The sequence below is a fragment of the Elgaria multicarinata genome, chromosome 8 (assembly GCF_023053635.1).
Source record: "Elgaria multicarinata webbii isolate HBS135686 ecotype San Diego chromosome 8, rElgMul1.1.pri, whole genome shotgun sequence".
Classification (NCBI taxonomy): domain Eukaryota; kingdom Metazoa; phylum Chordata; class Lepidosauria; order Squamata; family Anguidae; genus Elgaria; species Elgaria multicarinata.
This window is the reverse complement of record NC_086178.1, coordinates 55,682,925-55,704,116: the sequence shown is the minus strand read 5'-3', so window position 1 is coordinate 55,704,116 and position 21,192 is coordinate 55,682,925. Positions and strand designations below refer to the sequence as shown.

Sequence of the window (21,192 nt, the reverse complement as noted above, 5' to 3'; positions counted from 1 at the left end):
AGAATGAACGCGACAGGCTGAGAGTGGCTGAAAGACGTCAACGAGAAACAGCACATCAGCGTCAAACACGACTCCATGGTAAACAATCACACGATTACAATCGCCTTGCATTCCGGTACAACCCAGCTGATGATTATAGTTTGAGGTGGCATGTTCTCATCGGCACTATGACTGAAGTGTGTCCTTATTGCAAGGCTCTTAAATTTAATGGAGAAACAAAAGGAATGTGTTGCGCTGCTGGAAAAATTAAACTGCCTCAACTTGGAGAACCACCAGAGCCATTACAAACTTTGCTTGCCGGATATACCACAGAATCAAAGCATTTCCTATCTAACATCAGGAAATACAACTCATGCTTCCAAATGACGTCGTTCGGCACAGAAATCATCACAGCTCCATTTATGCCAACTTTCAAAGTCAAAGGAAAAATTTATCATAAAGCTGGCTCCTTCCTTCCATTTCAAGATAGTCAACATAAATTCCTACAAATGTATTTCATTGGTGATGGCAATGATGAATTGAATGCACGCTGCGGAATTTATACCGGCATAAAAAGGTCCATCGTTTCAAAACTGCAACAGCTACTTCACGAAAAGAACAATTTAGTACATTTGTTCAAAACAGCAATTGACATGATGCCATCTGATACACACAAGATTGTTATTCATGCTGACAAAACGCCTGCTGGAAACATGTGCGAAGATTCAATGCTCCAACTATAGACGAAGTGGCAATTGTTATAGTCGGAGATCAATCTTGACAGGACCTTTCAAAGGTGAAGATGTCCTCATTCCTCGCATTCCTATGATTCCAACAGATATGCCATTTCAATTTAAGAGATTGCAATTCCCAATTCGATTGGCGTTTGCAATCACCATCAACAAAGCTCAGGGCCAATCTTTAGAATTGTGAGGTTTAGATCTAGACACAGATTGCTTCTCACATGGACAATTATATGTTGCGTGTTCTAGAGTCGGCAAACCAGACAATCTCTATATCTACACAGACAATGGAACAACTAAAAATATTGTATATCCACAAGCATTGTGAAATTAAACATATTAGAAACATCCGCTTTGTCTTTTCTTTCTTTTCAATTTAACCAGACTGAGCCACAGCAACACGTGGCAGGGTACAGCTAGTATCAATATAAAAGCAAGCACATAAAAAGCATAATAAAACAACACAGTCACACTACCAGCATTGAAACTGAAGAATTGAATGAGCCCTTAAAAACAACATCTAGCTCTTTGCTATCTTAAACAGCAGGGTCTTAACTTGCTGTGTGAACTCAATTTGTGTGGGATCCAGGTAAACCTCTTTTTGTTGGTTGGTTGGTTGGTTGGTGTTCCATAGGCTAGGAGCCACCATTGAGAAGGTGCTGTCTTGTATAACCACACGAGAAAGAAGATGTGGCAATGCAAAGATGATCTGAGTGAGAGGGCAGGTTCATCTAGAAGAAGTGGTCCTTAAGACATCTTCTGGATCTCAGACCATTCAGGGCTTTAAAAGTCAGAACCAGCACTTTAAATTGGGCCCAGAAACAAACTGGGAACCAGTGAAATTGGAAATTTTGTTCTGCGGATCAGGCACCAGTCAACATGCTTTCTGCTGTATTCTGGATCAATCATAGTTCCAAAAATTTCTCAAAGATAGCCCCAAGTTGACTGTGTTACAGTAGCCTGGTCTGGATTTTATCATGAGTGATGGTGACCAGCTCCAACTGGCATTGTTCTAGAACCCTTCCTGTTTGCTGTTTCACACTGAGCCCCTTGCTGTCCAAAAAGATCACAGAAATTCACATTGGCCTCTGGTTCCCCTTTCAAACTCTCAGCTTCAGTTGCTTCAGTTTCTCAATTCTTCTGAGTTCCTTCCTCCTCCTCCTCCACATATGTGAAAGGCAATCTCTGCGATGGGAGCTCTGACCCATACCAGAGACAGCTGTTAAACATGGGGGTCTGCATCACTCCACCTTCTCTCCCTGCTCTGAACTCCGATAGGATCTTGGATATGGGCATCGGCACTGCAAGGGGAGCTGGTTTGGTGGATGACCGAATGTCAATCTAGCTGGCTGGGCCTGCTGAGCAGCTGTGCCTGTCAGTGACGTGCTGAGGGCAGCCGCCATCTCAGCAAGGCAGTGTGGGAGCCAGGAAGAGAGACGGCGTTTGACGCAACTCAATGGGGGCTGGAGGCTCATCTGAAAACACTGTGAGACCTTCGGCCGAGACTGAGCCAACCCTCGCATCACAGGTACTGCAACAGCATTCCCTTCTCATGTTAGCATTGTTGCTATCTGGCTCCCTGCAGTGAAGCCTCTCCCTGACTGCTAGGTAAGGCTGGGCACCTTGTGGTCCTCCAGGTATTTGGGCCTCCAACTCCCATCATCCCTCACTATTGCTTATGCTGGTTAGGACTGACGGGACTTGTAGGCCAAAACATATGGAGGGCCACAACTTGACCACCCTTGTTATGGCATCCCCCTTTCATAGGGCCTGTGCTCTAGGGTTCAGAGTACCATAGGGCTAGATCCACTCCACCCTGGAGCAGCCTCTGTTTGCCTTCTCTGTGCAGGGCACACAGTCTTGGCTGTGTTGTGTGTCAGCCTGGGTGAACAATCCCTCCTGGGCTAGCAGACTCTTTGCTCCAGCCTCCCGTCTGCTCTGTTTTGCTCCGCAGGCCTGGATCCTGCCATGCCCTTGTCATTCTGCTCCCTGCAGCTTATTTATTGGGGCTTTTGGTTACAACTGGCTGCTCAGATCTGCAGGCAGTGAGGGAGAACCAAAGAGGCCTTTCAGGGGAGAGAGGGGGACTTCAGCTAAAATGACAGCACAATCCTTCTGGGGAGGCCGAGGAACCTTTGGGCCTAAAGGAAAAGATGGGGATGAGTCCACACTTGGAGTGTCATCACATGGGGGAAATCGTGTTTGCGTACCTTCACTTCTCTGCCCACACATTTGTCCCTCATTACTTCCTCTTTTGAAAGAGGAAGTAAACAATGTGCTCGTGGTCCATTCAATGGGCTGTTTTGATCCTGCTGCTTCTCCTGCACACAGCAGGAGATAGCGGTCGCTTCCATCTTTAAAAATAAGTCGGACTTACTGGGGTGTTTTTTTGTCACGTGAAGAGACGTTGTGAGAGGAACCTGGGAAAATCCATGAGTTCCCAGTAACAAGCATGCAGTGGAGTAGGGGTGGATTGTCGTGCAGTGGCATCATATTTGGGGCATGTGTGTGTTTGGTTGCTTGCGTGCTTGTGGAAGGGGGAGAAAACCGTGCCATTAAAGCGAAGGACATTCTGTGATAGCAGAGAACTGTGTGGCAGCAGGGAACTGCCTTCTTTGTTTTAAGGTCATGGGTGGGTGGGGAGGTTTGCAGACTTGAGGCAAACTCCATGAGGTTTGTGGAGGGGCAGTAATATGCTCAGGCTTGTGGCATGAACCTGTAGCAGGGTGGAGTGTGGCCAGGTACTCAGCCGTGGTGCCCCTCCCAGAGCCCTCGTCCTGGTGCATAGGACATCTAGCCTCGGTGGCCTCCAAACTCTCCTCGATTCCATGACATGCACGTGTGTCCCTGAAGCACCAGGCTGTGTCCTTGGCTGAGGCTCAGTCTGGCTCTGAGGGGAGGTGAATGAATGCATCTGGTGCTGCGCCATTATCGCCGCGCTGCAGCTCCTGCCTCCCATACTAATAAATCCTGCCTGGCTGCTTGGAGGGACTGCAGAGATGCTGCTGCCTAGCTCATTCCCTTCCCCCCACAACACCCCGCCCCTGGGCTGAGTCCCTTTCCCTGGAATGATGTCAGGCAACACGGTGCCATCAAGGGCCTTGGGCGGCAGCAGTGGCAGGGATCCTTCCTGATCCCTTATGGTGGCAGCTACTCTGACAACTCCTTCTCCTTCCCTGCCCCAGTCCCCCAGCTGTACCCATAATACCTGAGCTCCTGTTGCAGGGGAGAGCTAGCTGGCTGGCTGACAGGGAGGGGATGAAAGAGGAACAGGACAGCTCTCCATGCAGGAGGGAATCCCAGGAGAGTGGGGTGGATCCAGGCCACAGTCCAGCAACACCCCACCCCGCGACCAAGCAACCTTTTGGGGACCAGGGACTTTGCTGAATGCAAGTCTTCTGGCAACACCTTTGCCGCCACCCATCCTGGGGGAAGGCGGGGAGTTTCCTACTGGGGTCAGGATACTTCTTGCAGCAGTGGCCACAGCCTGTGCTGCTCTCCTGCGGGTCCAACAGGCGATATGCCAGGGGCTGGGGGGGGGGAGTTTAGGACAGGTTGGGCACGAAACATTGTATGCATCATAGAGGACTGAGCTATTGTGCCTGAGGGCTGGTGATGGCAGCAGGAATCGCCTTTCCCAACTTGACGGCCCTCTGATGTGTTAGACTACAACTCCCATTATCCTCACCAGCAAATCAGCCTCCCCAACCTGGTGCCCTTCAGATGTGTTAGATTACAACTTCCATGATCCCCAGCCAGCCAACCTTTCCCAACCTGATGCCCTCCAAATGTGTCGGACTACAGCTCCCATAACCCACCCACCCCCGGTCAGCCGTGGGAGTTATAGGAGGAGGGCACAAGATTGGGAGAGGCTGATATAGACAGACACCAGACTGATCAACTCTCCTTTTGTCAGTTTCCCAGAGTTCCATCACACCAGCGATGCCTGGTATATAAATGGTGCTATATAATATATGGTGCTATATAAATAAATAAATAAATAAATAAATAATAATAATAATACATGGTTCTGCAGCATGGTACTCACATGACGTCGTCCCTGTCCTGCACTCATTTTGCCTCTTTCCCTCCTTTGGGGAGGGAACCTGCGATCATCCAGATGTTGCTGGACTACAATGCCCAGAGCCTTTCTACACAAGACATTTTATTATGTGCTTGTGACTGCTCACTCATAGTAATTTGCAGATCCTTTACACAATGTCTTCATCCTCCAGGGACCCTCTTTGTAAAAAAAATCCCTGCCTTTTTTAGATTGGGGAAAGTATGATATTATTTAGAAATGGTGGAATGAGACTCTCATGTTTTTGCACAATTCTATAGTACCACATCATCATCTAGTGGTTGTGTAATGAAATATATAGAAAGGCAGAGAAAGCAAACCCTTGGGAGAAAAAAAATGTGTAAAGGAGGTGACCTTAATCCCACAAAGAATCTGGAAACAGAAGCCTCAGTTAAAGGTACTGATTAACCATCTTGTATGGAAAAGCCCTAATTATCCCTGCTCATTGGGTATGTTTGCTGGGGCTGATGAAAGTTGGAGTGAACATCTGGAGGGCCATAGAATCTCCCATCCCTGCTCTAAACTGAGACCCCTCCATGGCTCACTTTAGGGCCTCCAACAGCCTACACTTGCCCACACCTGTGAGTGGCTCTGTTCCTGTTTCCATTGGGATCAACTGTATGCCACAGGATGGAGTAGGTTGTTGCACTAAAGTGATGTATGGCTGGCATGATAGCAGAGAACTGAGGGTGAGGGCAGCACCCTGGTTGAGGAGGGGACTCATCTTATGAGAGACCACTTCATTCTGCGTTGCTCACATAGGGTACAGGGTTTCAGCCTTGGTCTATCCATGTAGCTCTGTTTGCTCCTTCACCTCATTCTCTGTTCATCTTGTTCACACCTCCCTATTCTTTATTAAAGAGAATGGCCATCAGTTTAGGGTCTGAGAAAAATTGACAGCTGAATGTTTCATCCTAGCAAGCATGTGTGACTGTCTGGAAGCCAATGTCACATGGTATTACAAATAATAGCTGTACTTTGGTCAAGAGGAATGTGGTAGTTAACATGCAGAACAGTGTACATCTGAAAAGGTCTGGATTGCCACTGTTGACTAGCACAGCTCCAATAGACACCACTGTAGACTAGCAAATGTGAAATAGACAATAGTGAAATAGACGACAGGCAAAAGTGAAATAAACAAAAGTGAAATGCTAAAGTGCAAAACTACATGCGAGGATACACACACACACACACACACACACACACACATTAAGGTTCAAGTCTGCAAAATAACTAGTTTGTCAAACGGCACCAACAGAGCTCTCAATTCCTTATAGTTTACTTCTAGCTCTTGGCACCTTAATGCTTACATAAGAAGAGATATGCTTTGACTATCTTGCCTAATTTATTACTAATATCCTGTAACATTCCTATAAGAAGAGCCCTGCTGGTTGAGCATCCTGTTTCCAACATCAGTTAGCCAGATGCTTTTGGGAAGCCCACGGCAGGGCTCCATCCTTTCCATTAATATGCCTCATGATGTAAAATGTATCTACCCTTTTAGCCACCACTACATCTGGTAACAGAGGCTTTCACAGATAAAATGTATGTAACCTCTTTGTACCAGATGTAGTGCTGATGGCCAACAGAACATCACAGTCAGCCAGAAAGACACCTGCGACTATGAGCCCATCCTAAGAAAGGAAACTACCCCTGTTGTGGTTCATGGAGTCAAAGGGCCTGTTAGCTCTGATGCCCCAAGGCACCATTCTATAGGGGTTTGCTGAAAGGGGTGGGGAAAATGTAGGCAAAGAGGTGACCTCGGATGATCTCCAGCTGACCTGCAAACCTGAAGTTCTTCCTGAGCAGATTGCCTTCTGGACTCCTCTCAGGATAATGTGTTGATATTATTATGCCAGATAAAGCTTTGCATGGCTGGCATCCATGTTTGTGGTGGTAGAACGGCTGTTCTAAACTCAGCAGGGCCACCCAGTGCTAATGCCTGTCCTGATATCTGTCCTTACCCAGAAATAACAGGCTCCCTCCCCCACTCCCTTCTCAATGAATCATGCTCTTTGCTTTGAGTGCCTCTATTTACCTGGAGGACCTCAAATTCTAGTGTAGGAGGGGAGAAGGAGCTGAAACCTGCTTTAGACTATCCCTAAAAGGTCATGCATTTGAAAGTATGTCCCCTGCACAAAGGCATCCATAGAAGTAGGTCTTCCATGCACACCTGGTGCTTTTCTGAAAAAGGTCAATACATATCTCCAGCAGCTTCTGCTATCACCTGGTTTGGCTGTTGTGTCACTTTCCATCCTAATGATCCAATCAGCGTTAGCCCCTCCCCATCATTGCTTTGGAGTACAGCTGACAGGCTCCTAGCCAAATTGCTTGTGCTTTCTGTTACTTACTTTGAAGAGGGCTTTAGCAGGCAGTTGATGACAGCCCAGCCATAGTGGGTGTAATGAACGGGGACACCAGCTGCAGGTTGTAATGACAGCTCAAGGGGAGGGGAAGGGGAGCCGTATGGGGACTATGCCTCCCCTGTGGACCTTAATTACTGAAAGTGATGGCAGGCCTGAACAGCAGAACTGGGCCAGGATGGCAGCATGGGCTGGGTGTGTGTGTGTCCTGTTTTTGTTTTTGTTTTTTTAGAGCTCATCGTTTTACTTTCCCATATTTTATGTCATCCTTATCTTCCCCTGGTCTTTCTTTAATATACTTTTAATTTTAGTGTAATTGGACAAATGTAACATGCTTCAAATGAGCATTGATCTACAGCGGTCTGAAAAGTGATGGGTGTCCTGTCTCATGGGGGACATTGAATCTGAGAGATTGCTTGACATAGAGGCTCCAGCCCAGCCATGTGATTAGGCTGCCACTGCCAGCCAATCAGGGGGCATAAGGGATGGGGGGAGGGGAAAGGCGTATACAAATAACATTAGCTACATTTGCATTATTCATGATCCCAGTATTCCCCCAGCCAGCCATGGGAATTGCATCCTAAATGTGTTTACCTGTCTAAGGACCAGCAGGGTGCCTGTTTTCAAGGAGTCTGCCACTTCATGTTCATTTAAACTGGGTGTTCCCAATGTGGTGCTCAAGGGCACCAATTTGCCCACAGACTCCTCTCTTGGTGCCCACCAGCTCCCTACTCTTCTTGATATTTTTATCATCACTATTTGAAAAGATGTAAACACACACACACACACACAGAGAGAGAGAGAGAGAGAGAGAGAGAGAGAGAGAGTTTAACTAGGAGGCAGGCATGCTCAAAGCGAAGGCCTGGCTCCAGCACCATTCAAGAATGCCTCACATGGGCCCCGGAATGATCCTAAGAAAATAAACATGGTGGGTGGCTGTAGCCCAGTGCTTCATTTTTAAGTCTGCCTAGCCATCAGAAAGAAGAAAAAGGTAAGGAGGGTGGGGGCTAGGCAGGTTGGCAGGGAATGACAGGAAGTATTTTGCCTGTGCTATGTGTACATTAGCCTGCTTTGTTTTGGTATAGTGTCTTTTGGCATTTGTTTTGGTATCGTGTTTTTTTGCCAGGATTTGTGGTGTGTTTGTGGGGGTGGATTGGTGTAGTGTGTGTTGTTTTTCCTGTTTTTTTTTTTTTTTGTATGTGTGTACACTATGTGAGTGTACACCTGGAGTGTGTATGTGTGAGCCACATGTCTGGGTTAGTTTGGGTGTGGGTGGGTATCTTGCCTGTGTGTGAGAGCTCAGACTTCACTTTTGAATGGCCTTAAGCAAGCTATTTTTCTTTTAGCCTCACAGTTTGTCTTCTGAGAAAAGGGTGTTTTGTGGCTGGTCACACCCAGCATAGCAGCCATTTTGAGAAAGAGCAAGCCCCGCACCATGGTCCCCATTCTGTGAGCATGTCAACGACACTTTCAGTATTGTATTCTGAATGTGCCCACTGGTTCGAAAAGGTTGGGGAACTCTCCTTTAACTTCTCCCTCAGCATTGTAGAAAGCAAGGGAATTATCATGCGGCGGCTGCTGCTGCTCCTTCTCCTCCTTGTCGCCACCCATTCGTCCTCTCTTTTGCTATGGCAGAGGGTGGGCAAGCAGAGCAAGTGACAACATGGAGGAACAGCGGCAGTAGCAGCCGAGCCCCACACTCACTGGCTCAACTGGTAGACAAACTATGGGGGAGGCCTGTTAGCAATGTGCCCTGCTTGGTTTCCCAAACTTATTTATTTATTTCATATATTTACAATTACTAACCATTTGCTGCAAAAGGGTTAGTGGCCTAACCATGGTTTAGCATGTCGGACAGTCTTTCCTCACCCCCACAAAGAAAGGAACAGAGCTCCTGTCCTGCAACTTCCATAACTGTGTGGACATGCAGCTTTTCTCACCACCGCCCCGTCATGAATTACATCTGCAGCAATTCCCTCTTGTACGCTGCTGTTAATGTAGAGGATCCCTGTTTTCCTTGCCGTCTGATCACTCCTCTTGGTTGCTGCCCGTTCTTAACTACATGTCTCCTAGCATTGCCTGTGTCGGCCTCCTCCAATTCCATATCCCCCCAGATCTTCTCTCCTGCACGAGTTCTGTGCATAAACATAGTACAATGGGGCCTTCAGTTACAATGCACTTGAACCACATTCCTGTGGGGCCAACCACAAATTACATGCAAATGCATGTAAAGAAGGCTTGACTTTTTTCCCTTTAAATGACATGAGCCTGCGGGTGTGAGTAGGGAATTATTTGTTGCTGGGGAATTATTGGGAGGCCATATTAAAAACTGGCATGTTTCAAACTGTACAAGTGAATGCAAAGCCCACAAGAGTGGCACTTCCATCTTAAATCTGTTTATTAGAGATGCAAAAATCCCACTTCTTAGTGGCCATTTGGTGCTAAGTAACTAGGACAAGCATCACTCACATTCATTCTCTCTCTCTCTCTCTCTCTCTCTCTCTCTCTCTCTCTCTCAATAAAAGTTTGGAGGGATATTATTTAATTTTTCTGTCCCTGCCCTGAATATGGCGCACTTTCTGTCATCTTAAACCTAGAGGTCTTTTCAGGGGTTATGATTAATGTAGGTAATTAATTGAAGGAGAAATTGATTTAGAGCAGGATTTAGGTGGGAAATACATCCTGCAATTAATTTGAACCCCACCCCAGGTCACCTCAAGTCAGTAATTCCTCTTCAATTAATTTATCTCCAATTGAAGATGAACTATCGATCTGATGTGATCTTGGGGTGGGGTACAAATTCTTTGAAGAATTTATTGGCGGTGATATGGATGGAAAATTAATTGGCTTGCTTTCTCTGAAATGTAAATGATTATTGTGATTGTTTCTAAATTGTCATCTATACTTATAACTTAGTATATTACCACTCTTCAGTCTTGACTCCCTCAGCGAAATGTTGACATACCTAACTATTCTTAGAGCAGGCGAATGACCCCATGCCCCAGATATTTTAAGTATCCAGCCATGCCCTTGTCTGAACAGTGGAGAAGTTTGAAGGATCTTAGAGAGACAGGTATGACTTGTATACAGAGACACACTTAGATCATCATACGGCAGGCAGAATGCAATTTGGCTGGGACCCAACTCTATAGCTTATTTAGCGCAAGAGTTAATTCCCTATCTTTTGCTCTGCCATGTGATCTGGCTGCCTTGGCAATAGTAAATCAGGCAGGGACACCTGGGAAGGAGCACCATCTGTCAGGTGTTGTCATAGCCAGCTCACTGGGTACAAAAGGAATAGTCCTGGCAGAGAATTGTACAGTTCTTTATGAAAGCACTACCTCTCTTTAACTCCAGAGTAGGGACCTGTTATGTTTTCTGTACAAAGAACTAGGAAAACAGCATGGAAAAACGCCTTAGATCATCAGGTATGACGAGCACTCACACACCTTTTCACTGTGTAGACAGTGATGCAGCTAGCTAATTTCAACCCCAGATAGGGGTCTGATAGGGGTCCTCTTTGGACAGCTAGGCTGTCTGGGGAATGCTGGGAATTGTAGGACTTTTTCTGTGTCTAAACATGCACAGGATTGTACCCTTTCTTGGGAATAAGCATCATTTTGTTGTAGAAAAACTTTTTAAAGTAAAATAATAAAATGAGCATCTGTGATCTTGTACATGCCTGCCTGGCTGTTCCCGGTCTATAAAGTGTGTGTATTTTTTTAAATAAGAAGAAAGGAAGGATGCTACGGGGAGCAGTGTTGGCCCCAGTGGGTCCAAATGTGCCCCTCCTCGCACAGGTGCTGACACTTGCCCTGTTTGCCACTACCCGACCCCACCCCTGGCTCTCTGGGTGGTCGCTTGAGCAGCTCCTGGGCTGTGGGGCCCAGGAATTTGGTCCAGAGGTTGAATCTGGCTGTGCCACTGAATGCACAAACATGCAGTGGGAAGTCATTGCTAATTAGATCTTCCCGGATCATGTATGAAATTACTGCACCAGGGGCTGCAGTACAGTTCCCATCATCCTTGTCCACTGCCCATGCTGGCTGGGGCTGATGGGAGTTGGGGTCCAACAACATCTGGAGGGCCACAGGATTCTCATCCCTAGAGTATATGATTTTCACATATGACAATCTACATGTAGATGCCAGGCTTTTACCTACACAGAAGTCTTCCCACGTAAGAAAAAAAAGTAGTAATCTCTGAAGTGACCTTCAGGTATGACATCCAAGAGGCTTGGGAGAAGTGGCCATAGGTATTAACTTCCACTACATATTATTGTTGCTCTAGTAAGATTGGAATCGCATCATCTATATTCCCTTAGGACCTGCTAGGTTTTGCTGTGAGCAGCCTAGAAAACTCTAGGGGTTCTTCTAGCATCAGCACATTTTCCCTCTTTTCTCCCCCTCCCTCTCCACCCCCTTTCAAATGTCGCCATGTGCTGCTGTGTCCCAAAAGATGGGGCGTTCTTTGGAAGGAAAGACACAGAAGCTACAATATTCAAAAAGACCAAACAGGCAGACAACTTTAATTATATGCTATGCAGTACAATATATTCTAACTAACTGCTAGCGATTTCCCCAAGTACCTCCTTATCTCACAGAGCAATATAAAACCTGGGATGGATTATGCTAGAACTCTGGGCTCTTCTTATAGACTGGCTGGGATTATGGAACAAATCCTGCATAAACACGACACTGAGTCAGTACTGCGCCAGGTCTAAATATAACTTCGCACTGCCTCACCCAACAACCTGTGAACACTCTCTCCCACCTCCCCCAGTACATATGGGGTGACGAATTCCGGCTCCCCGGCTTGAGAAATATCCAGCCATTCAGAAGAAAGTTGAATCACAGAGATGACGGCAAGGTAACCAGGCTCCTTTGTTTATCATGGACTCCAGATGACACTGGTCACATTTTAGAAGCATAAAGGGGGTGCCCTAGCTAACCTGGTTACCCATCATTCACAGGAGTGCTTCTGCTAATCTCCAGCAGTTACTTGCTCTCATAAAGTGCTTATCTAGGGCTGGAGAACCTGTGGGACACCTGAAGGCGTTGAACTCCAACTCCCATCAGCTCCAACCACCATAGCCAGTGGTCAGGGATGATTTTCACATATGACAGTCATATTATGATGGGAGTTGTAGTCCCACCCCAGACTTATCTGTTGCAAAATGCTATCTATTGCAAATAGCTTCTTATGACAGACAAAAGTGTGGTAACTGTCAAAATCTTCTACTGGACAAGGTGAGTGTGCAACAATGTACCTTGTTGGCAAGGAGTTCATTGCTGGTGCTGTAGGACAACAAAGCTGAATCCCAGTTTAATACATTTCCGAATGTGAAGGACGATTCCTTGTCCCTTTGGATTAAACTTTCTTCTGCCTTGTCTCCCCAAACATTGACAAAACACCATAGCTGCACCTGAACCAGGCCTCTCAGATGATACCTCCAGTACATTTAATATGATAGGCAGCCTTTTTTGTTCTCAAACCTGACATGCACATTAGAAAGCAAAATGTATTTGCAGTTGGATGCTTGATCCCAGCCACTCTAAGCACAAAGTTGACCCTTTGCCAGGACAGGACAAACTCTGTGAAGAGAACAAGCAAGCAGTTGACTGCCCCACATCTCAAGACTTTTATGGTCTTTTTTTAGTCCCTGAGATGGACAGCTTTATTTGTGGGGCTGCCTTTGAAGTCTGTTCAGAAATATAGCTACTAGAATACTAATGGGGACCTGTCACTAGGATTGTACTATGCCAGAGCTTCATCAATTGCTCTGCCTCCCAGTCTGAAGCTTTTTGGATTTAATTCAAAGTGCTGGTTTTGACCTTTAAAAACCTTCTGGGGTTGGAACCAAGGTACCTGAAGGACTGCCTGACACCACATGTGCCTGTCTATACACAAAGACCTTCTAGTGCTCCTGCCATCTTAAGTGCAGTGGGTGGCTACCAGAGAAAGGACCTTTTCCGTGGTGGGACACTCTCTCTCCAAAGAGGATTGCCTGGCCCTGGAGCCTACTCTGATATTGATTCAGTGCCTCTGATGAAAGATTGTTATGCTGTTCTTTGAGTTTCTGCACTTTTAATTTATTTTTATTTTTTTTGCTATCATTTGTATATTTTAATTGGGTTTATTGGTCGTTGATCCCTTGTAAGCTGCCCTGGGAACTTGTTGAAAGGTGAGGTAGATATCTTGAAAGCAAGCAAACAGATTCCCAAATCCTCTGGGAGTCCAAGTCCTAATAAAATTAGAAGCAGATGTTTATTAAAGCTGGACCCAGGAATCAAGAAACAGATAGTAGAAAACAAAATATATTAAATTAAAAACAACAACAATCCCAGACACTTCCAAACATCTTCATTAATTTACACCCTCATCCCAAGCTTTGAAATGACTTCCAAAAAAATCTTTGGATCAGGCTGAGAGGTTGTTAATAGATAATTTAATAATAATAATAATAATAATAATAATAATAATAATAATAATAATGGAATTGAAGGTCACTTGAAAGAAACTGCACTGCTTATGTTCTATGGGCTCATCTCCCTTTTGCCTCTGCTCTACAGTGTAGCAGGAGTTTTAAAGTACTATTTCTTGTACTAGTGTTTTTGGTAGAACAGGTTTTGCAGGGTTTTGGAACAATTAAAAAAACCTACAAAATAGATAGAGGAAAGAGTGGAATGAAGGAAAGATGTGCCTATGACAATGAGTAATGATGTCTCATTCAAACCACTTTCAATTCTCTTGAAAACTCTTGGGATGGATTCAGATTTAGGCCCATGTAACTGGGCTGATGGAAGCAGTCTCCCCCACCTCCTCCTGCCCATAGCAGATCTCCAGCTCCCTGAAGATACTACACAGAGGGGTCAGGGGTAAAGTGTGATGTGGGGGAGGGTGGAAGGATCCCCCCAAATCAGGAAAAGGCATCTTCTGTGAGCAGAGCCCTTCCATTTACAAAAAGCAGATCTTGGATCCAACCCATTGTGTGTCCCCAGCCATGTGAATGTCCTCTGCTAGCATTGCTAAAGCAGGGGTGGGGAGAAGGTACATCTCCAGATGTTCAGGGCTTCAATCCCCAGAAGCCTTTGCTAGCAGAGCCAATGGTCAGGAAAGCTGGGAGTTGAAGTGCAAAACATCTAGAGACTTACTTTCTGCCTGCTGTTGAGCTAAAGCACCGTTGAAACTTCTCTCCCAAGTGATCTTTAGTTACAGTGGTGCCTGCCTCTGTTCTGAACTCCAAACTGCCTTGATAGCTCAGTAGATAATTTCACCACCAGTTACACTTCGTCCATAACTCTTCAGGACATTTTCATATACCCGAACCTTTGTGTGCTCACTCTAGGCTTGTTGGACACACATATTGATGCTCTCTTGAAGGTATCCTTGAAGGAAATTGAATTGTGTCCGATGGAATCCACGTTGCTGAGTACAGAACATAGTGGGAAAAGCACACTTCTGGAGCTCTGCATTTGTCGTTGCTCAGGTCTTGGCTCATCCCCTTCCCTCTGGGTAACTTGGCAGGCCTGAACTGAAGGAGGTCACTAGGCCTTGCTAGTACGATGTGCAAGTCAGGAGCAGTGCATAACAGTGGTACCATGTTCATCTTTGCCTCGGGGCTCAGTATTTGTCTGGCAGCGGCAGATGGATATGGGGCTGGGGGCTGAGAGGAATAGCCCAGAGTGCCTTCCGTCAATCTATCTCTGAAGGCCTGATCATGGATCTTTCTGTGCACCCTGATGAATGGATCTTACAGTGGGTTGATGTGCAAGATGTGGTGGCACTGGGGTTTCATCTGTTTGTGACATTTTCATATTGCTCTGGGGCTGTTTATACATGGAAAAAGCCCCGGGTGGTTCCACAGTGATGCTGTGTTGTTTATATGACACAGAAGCGACTGTGGAGCCATCCCAGGACTTTCCTCCAAAGCTTTGAAATAAAAAGTTGGGGACTTATCCTGACTTTTTCTCTGGATTGAGGCAACGATGGTGCATCTGCTGTCTCTCACTGCTCCGGAGTTGCAGCAGAGGTGTGGCCAGGCAGATAGTGACCCCTGATTGGACACCATCTGCCCAGACAGGGGGAGGGGGTGGCCAGCAAGTTGAATGGCCGCTCAGATGCCTCCATGCTTCCTCCAGCATGGGGAGAAGGAAACGCTTGGTGGGGAAAGCCCCACAAAAAAGTGGGGAGGTATGTGCGGACACGCAGCAGCGCTTGTGTGGTGATGCACAGTGGTGCGGCAGAGTGTGGAGCGACAGTGCACAGGGCGGTGGTGGCTCCTCCTCCTCTGACTGATAGATGCAAACCCTGCGCTCACTCTTTGCTGTGGGGACACCCCCGCAGCAGCACAAGTGTGGGTTTTTGGGGGTTCGCGGCCCCAATGCGTTATTGTCAATACACCCCCATGTCCTGATATGTGATGAGACCTGCAGAATCAATAATGCACAAAGCCATGTCACTGGCTTCCTTCTCAGCCTTCTACAAAACCTGGTTTATGCTTGCATCTCTGACACTGGTGTGAGTGATGGATGGAGTGATGCAGTGCAGTAATAGCTCTGGGCAGGAGACCAAGGTGCACGTTGGCCCTGGGTGAACCCAGAAGAGATTTTTCTCTGGGAGGATTCACTGCTAAATGTCTTCCACTTTTCACTTAGCGCAATATGTCTTGCAGAAATAATTGGAGAATCTGTTCTGTCTCAACATGTTGTATCTGATTTAAGGCAAAAGGGGAAACTAGCAACTACATGTGGGTGAACAAATGCTCCAACCAGTTCTGCATCCTATCATCTGGAGGGTCATAAGTTGCCCACCCCTGATTTAGGGCAACCCAGTTCTATTATTTGGGTGTTCTCCTATCACTGACATCTTTACTTTTTGAGAGCACAGCAGTGGGGTGGCGGCCTGAGATGCAGTTACACCTTTTTTACACACACAGTCCTGCATGCATCAGGGGGAAACTCGGTTAGTGTGTACATGCAGGGAAGGTTTTGTGCACTGTGCACAAACAAGCAGCCACTGAGACGTAGACCTTCAGGGTACAATATTTTTGTAGGGGCAGAGAAAAAGGATTGAGGGATGGGATGGCAAAGGGCTGAAGTCCTTTCCTTCTGTTCCAAGGAAGGAGTAGCAGACCACTGTGAGTGCACGAGTGTGAATCTTTTATTCATACATCCAAAGGCAGAAGTGTTGCTATAGAAACACAGCACGTCCCTTTTGCCAGCTGGGGAGACGACTCCTGGCTGACGTCACAGAGGGGATGGCATACGCTTGGCACCGAAGGGTGTGGACACTGAGCCTATGGCATTGCAGCAGGGGGCTTGTGATAGAAATGGGAAATGGGAGCATCAGGCGGCTCTAGATATGTCTTTGCATTCAGGGAGTCCCTGCAGCTGCTGCTGTACAGGAAGCTAAATCTAGTATGGACAGTAAGTGTGTGCACATGTGTGTGTGTTGGGATATCCCAGGCATCAGGTTTCTATTTCCCAGGCCAGTTATACTACTAGAATTTTGCAAGGACTCCTGGAAGCAGCCTTGGCCCTTCAGTGGCTGACACAAACCCGCCTCCTGCCACCCTGTGATTCCCTACCCTCTGCCTGCCCTGCTATCAATGAGAACCTTGCATATACGATCCCCATCAGTGGGGCCTATAACCCAGCAACAGCAAGCACCCTCTCTACTAGCTTGACACCACACACTCAGAACTGGTTGCAGAAACCTGGCAAGCTCAGCAGCTGGAGCAAAGAATGTGTAGCAGGTAATGGTATTGGCAAGTAAATGTAATAGGTTCCTTAGTTTTATGTACCCTTTGCTCCTGACAAGCACTTGGATCTTGGCCACAGATATTATATTTATTACATTTATATACCGCCCCATAGCTGAAGCTCTCTTGGTGGTTTACAAAGATTAAAATGCTGAACATTAAAAATCAATATCCAAAATTTAAAACTAAAAGAGCATAAAAACAGACAACTGACAACATACAAGGACAATATATATTTAAAACAACTGTGAACTCTCAGCCAGGCCTAAATATAGACCCTGAGTCAATTTAAAAACTCAGCATATGCTGTTAAATGCCTGGGAGAAAAGAAAAGTCTTGACCTGGTGCCCAAAAGATAACAACGTTGGTGCCAGTTGAGCCTGGTGCCAATGTAGGGGAGATTATTCTAAATTTGGTGGGGGGCACCACCGAGCTTCCCTTGGAGTAGGCACCCAGAGGAGGACCTTAGATGTCGAGCATAGTGTAAGGGTAGCTTCATGTTGGGAGAGGCGTTCCATCAGGTATAGTGGTCCCAAGCCTTGTAAGGCTTTATAGGTTAAAACCAGCACCTTGAATCGTGCTCGGAAACATATAGGTAGCCAATGCAAGCAGGTCAGAGTTGGTTTTATATGTTCAAACCTCTTTATTTTGCACATTTATTAATCTGGCTGCTGCATTTTGCACAAGCTGCAGCTTCTGAACCATCTTCAAAGGCAGCCCCATATAGAGTGCATTCTGAAATCTAATTTAGAGTTTACCAGAGCATAGACAACTGGCCAGGTTATCCCTTTCAAGATAGGGGCATAGCTGAGCCTCCAACCAAAGTTGGTAGAAGGCACTCCGTGCCACTGAGGCCACCTGAGCCTCAAGTGACAGAGATGGTTCTAGGAGAATCCCCAAGCTACGAACCTGCTCCTTCAGAAGGAGTGTAGCCCCATCCAAAACAGGTTGAACACCCTCCATCTGGTAAGCAGAACCACCCACTAACAGCATCTCAGTCTTGTCTGGATTGAGTTTCAGTTTATTTAGCCCTCATCCAGTCCATTGTCGTGTCCAGGCACCAGTTCAGCACATCTACAACCTCACCTGATGAAAATGAGAAGTAGAGCTGCATGTCATCAGCGTACTGATGACAATGGACTCCAAAACTCTGGATGACCGTACTCAATGGTTTCATGTAGAAGTTGAACAGCATGGGGGACAAAACTGACCCCTGCAGAACTCCATACTGGAGAGTCCATGGGGCCGAGCAATGTTCCCCAAGCACCGCCTTCTGGAGCCAACCCACCAAGTAGGAGCAGAACCACTGCAATGCAGTACCAACCACTCCCAACTCAGATAGTTGTCCCAGAAGGATACCATGGTTGATAGTATTGAAAGCCACTGAGAGATCAAGGAGAATCAACAGGCTCACACTCCTCCTGGTTTCCCCCAGATGTCCTCACCCCCTTTTTCCCCACCAATGATCATTGGGTGGTTTCCCAGCTTTTGTCCAGTTTCTCCACCTTCTAAAAGGTTGAAATGCCTCTCCTAAGGTTTAGTTACTGGCAGTAAGAGCTTTAAGCCTTACTCTTAATGGACTAAGGAGGATGCCTGGGAAAAGCGCATGAGAAGAAGAATATAAATGCAGGACTTTTCAGGAGCTAGATGCATTTGAAGGGCACCAGGCTGGGGAACCAGGACTGCCAAGCAACTTCATCTCCTAAATATAGTCTTTGGGTGTGACTATCTGTGGGGTGTTTTACAGCTGTGGTCCCACCCTGGTATGCTGGCCTCTGTCAGAGATAAGCTCCTGATTCTTGGTCCATGCCACCACTGGCTATGGGTGTGGCTGCATCCTGGTTCAGTTAATTTTGAAGGCTACGATCATGTTCTGCATGATGCAACAATAGACCAATTTCCACCAGGCTGAAATTGAGAAACATGATGTTCTCTGACACAAAGTAAGCCTCTTCTGGAAGCATCCTCACCCCGAAAACTGAACTTCAGTATCATAAAAGGAACAAAGAAGTCAAATGACTGCTGGAGAAAATAAAAGCGACTGCTCCTTAACTGACTCTCAGTGGCTGGGATCCCTGTGGTGCCCAGGCGGATTCTCCACCTCCCAAGCAGAGAGGATGACAAGGAACAGCACAGTTTAGAAATAGTTATTTAACAATCCAAAACTTAGAATATCCTACTGATGATTTCAGATTTGGAACAATTTTTTTTTGGCTAACTGACTAGTTTTTCTGTGTTTCTAGGCATCCTGTTCGCTTATCATTTCTTCTTTTACTGGCTTCTTGCCATTAATGGTGACTGATCCAATACATGCCACATGGATGTGTGGTATCATGCTGAGAAGACTATTTTATGGGTTGATTCAGAGTTTTTATTTTGGACTTCTTTGATGATGCACATAATATCACAATAAGAAACAGACATATTATCAGGAGGCTTTTACCTTCTAAAGTATCCAGACCTTTTAAAGGGCAGGAAATATATGTGTTGGTTGTGGATTTGTCATTTAGCTTAGCTGTCAGATAATGCATCTCATGATGTTTGCACCAATATAACAAGTCCTTTCCACCCATTGTCTGATCTGGTTTGGACAAACTCCTTGGATTGTTCTGCCAACTGTACATTCTTTGTGCTCCTTTGTTCCTCTAACACTTTCCAGATGTTGTTGGAGTCCAGCTCCCATCAGTCTCATCCAGCATAGACAATGGCTAGGGATGATGGGAGTTGGAGCCCAACAACTTCTGCAGGGCCACATGTTTCCCATCCCCGCCCTAACATTACTCACAGGAGACGCATCTCTCCCAAGCTAGTTGCATGCATGTCTAACTTTCAACCTCTCTTTCTGTTCTCCTGCTGTGTTATTGCCAGAAGTCCATATTTTTAATTCCATGCAGAGAAATAGCTAGGTCAGCATTGCATCCCTTCATTCCCCCGCCCCCCCAGCTGATGTAAAAGCCAGGCCGTTTATGCCATGTGCAAACTAAATAGGCCTGCTGATAATGGCTGTATCAGTATCAGGCACAGCTGTGAGCTTTAATCAATGTTCTTGGTAGATTAATCAACTAAAGCTCCAGTTGTATTTGCAATTTGCAGACTGATTTACTAGAGCTAATATTGAAAGAGAGCCACTGTGCAGAATGTAGACATGTATTAGTTCCTCCTCCCCTGTGGAATATATATGCTTTTCCTTCCAATTTATAGCAAGCAGTCTATATCTTTCCAATATGTAAAGCACACAGAGATTTTGCATTTCACACAACTGAAGGCAAGAGTGATCCTTCACTGCAGTCCCAACGATAACTATGCCTTTGTACCCCTTTAATGGAAAGCTATGCAATATCCCTTCTCTAAATTTTATTAAACTTTTTATCAGTCAGGCCCTTTCATGGCAAAACACAGTGGATCTGGTGGCAGCGGCGGCGGCAGCAGCAGCAGCAGCAGCAGCAGTCATGACCTAAAAGGATTGGTTTGAGCCCATTAGGCAGCAGGCATAATTACTTGCCATAAAGCACTGTTGTTGGCAGATTCCTCCCTCCGCTAAGTACCACGAGTGATTTGTGAGGCATTGCTTCCTTCCCAAGGGCAGCTTATGTCCTGCAGGGAAGCTTGGTTTCAGATGTCAGCAAAATCTTTGGGGGAATGACAACAGCCAAGGAAAAGTCTCTCCAGTTTGTCTTGAATCTGCTCGGTGATCTGAGGCACAAGAAGATTTAATCCCAACCCAAGACATAATGGAGTGGCCTAGCTGGAATAAGCAACTTAGATTGTAAGCTCCTTAGGGCAGAGACGTGCCATTTTTGCCTGTGCTACTCTGTGTAGTGCCAATGCACATTGATTGTGATCTGCTCTGTCTGTCTGTCATCAATGTACATAGTATGTAGCATATGTTACAGACTGACATGTCCTCAATCCTTCTAAATACACTGTTTGACTCCCAGTCTCTGCCTTAGCTCATGCAAGACCTTTCTTCCTGTATACTGTAGACTGTATTACATAAAGCAGAAGTGCGGTTCTGAGCCTCCAAGCCCTAGAGATACTTTAAACCATGCTTCTTCTCTGCTCATCCTGTCAGAAACCTTATTAGCATTTCTCTGAAATGCGTCCCGACATGCATGGCCTATCCTTGCCAGTCCTTTAATTCTTGCCTTGTGATTATAAGGCACTGTCTCAGAAAGCCAGTACCTTTACCTAGGGTGGTTCCCAAACCTGCTCTCTCTCCCCCAGACATGACTCTTTCCACTGGGTTCAAAACACCCCAGCAAT

General features: G+C 46.1%; 1 protein-coding gene across 1 annotated transcript in view; it reads left to right on the top strand.

Annotated features, from left to right (window-relative positions):
- The first annotated feature begins 2,123 nt into the window (after nucleotides 1-2,123).
- GOLGA7B (golgin A7 family member B) overlaps nucleotides 2,124-21,192 on the top strand; it is a 36,005-nt gene continuing 16,936 nt past the window's right edge. Inside the window, exon 1 of the mRNA XM_063132492.1 lies at nucleotides 2,124-2,250. Within this exon, the coding sequence (XP_062988562.1) occupies nucleotides 2,179-2,250 (72 nt within the window). The 5' untranslated portion in view covers nucleotides 2,124-2,178. The remainder of the gene's footprint in view (nucleotides 2,251-21,192) is intronic.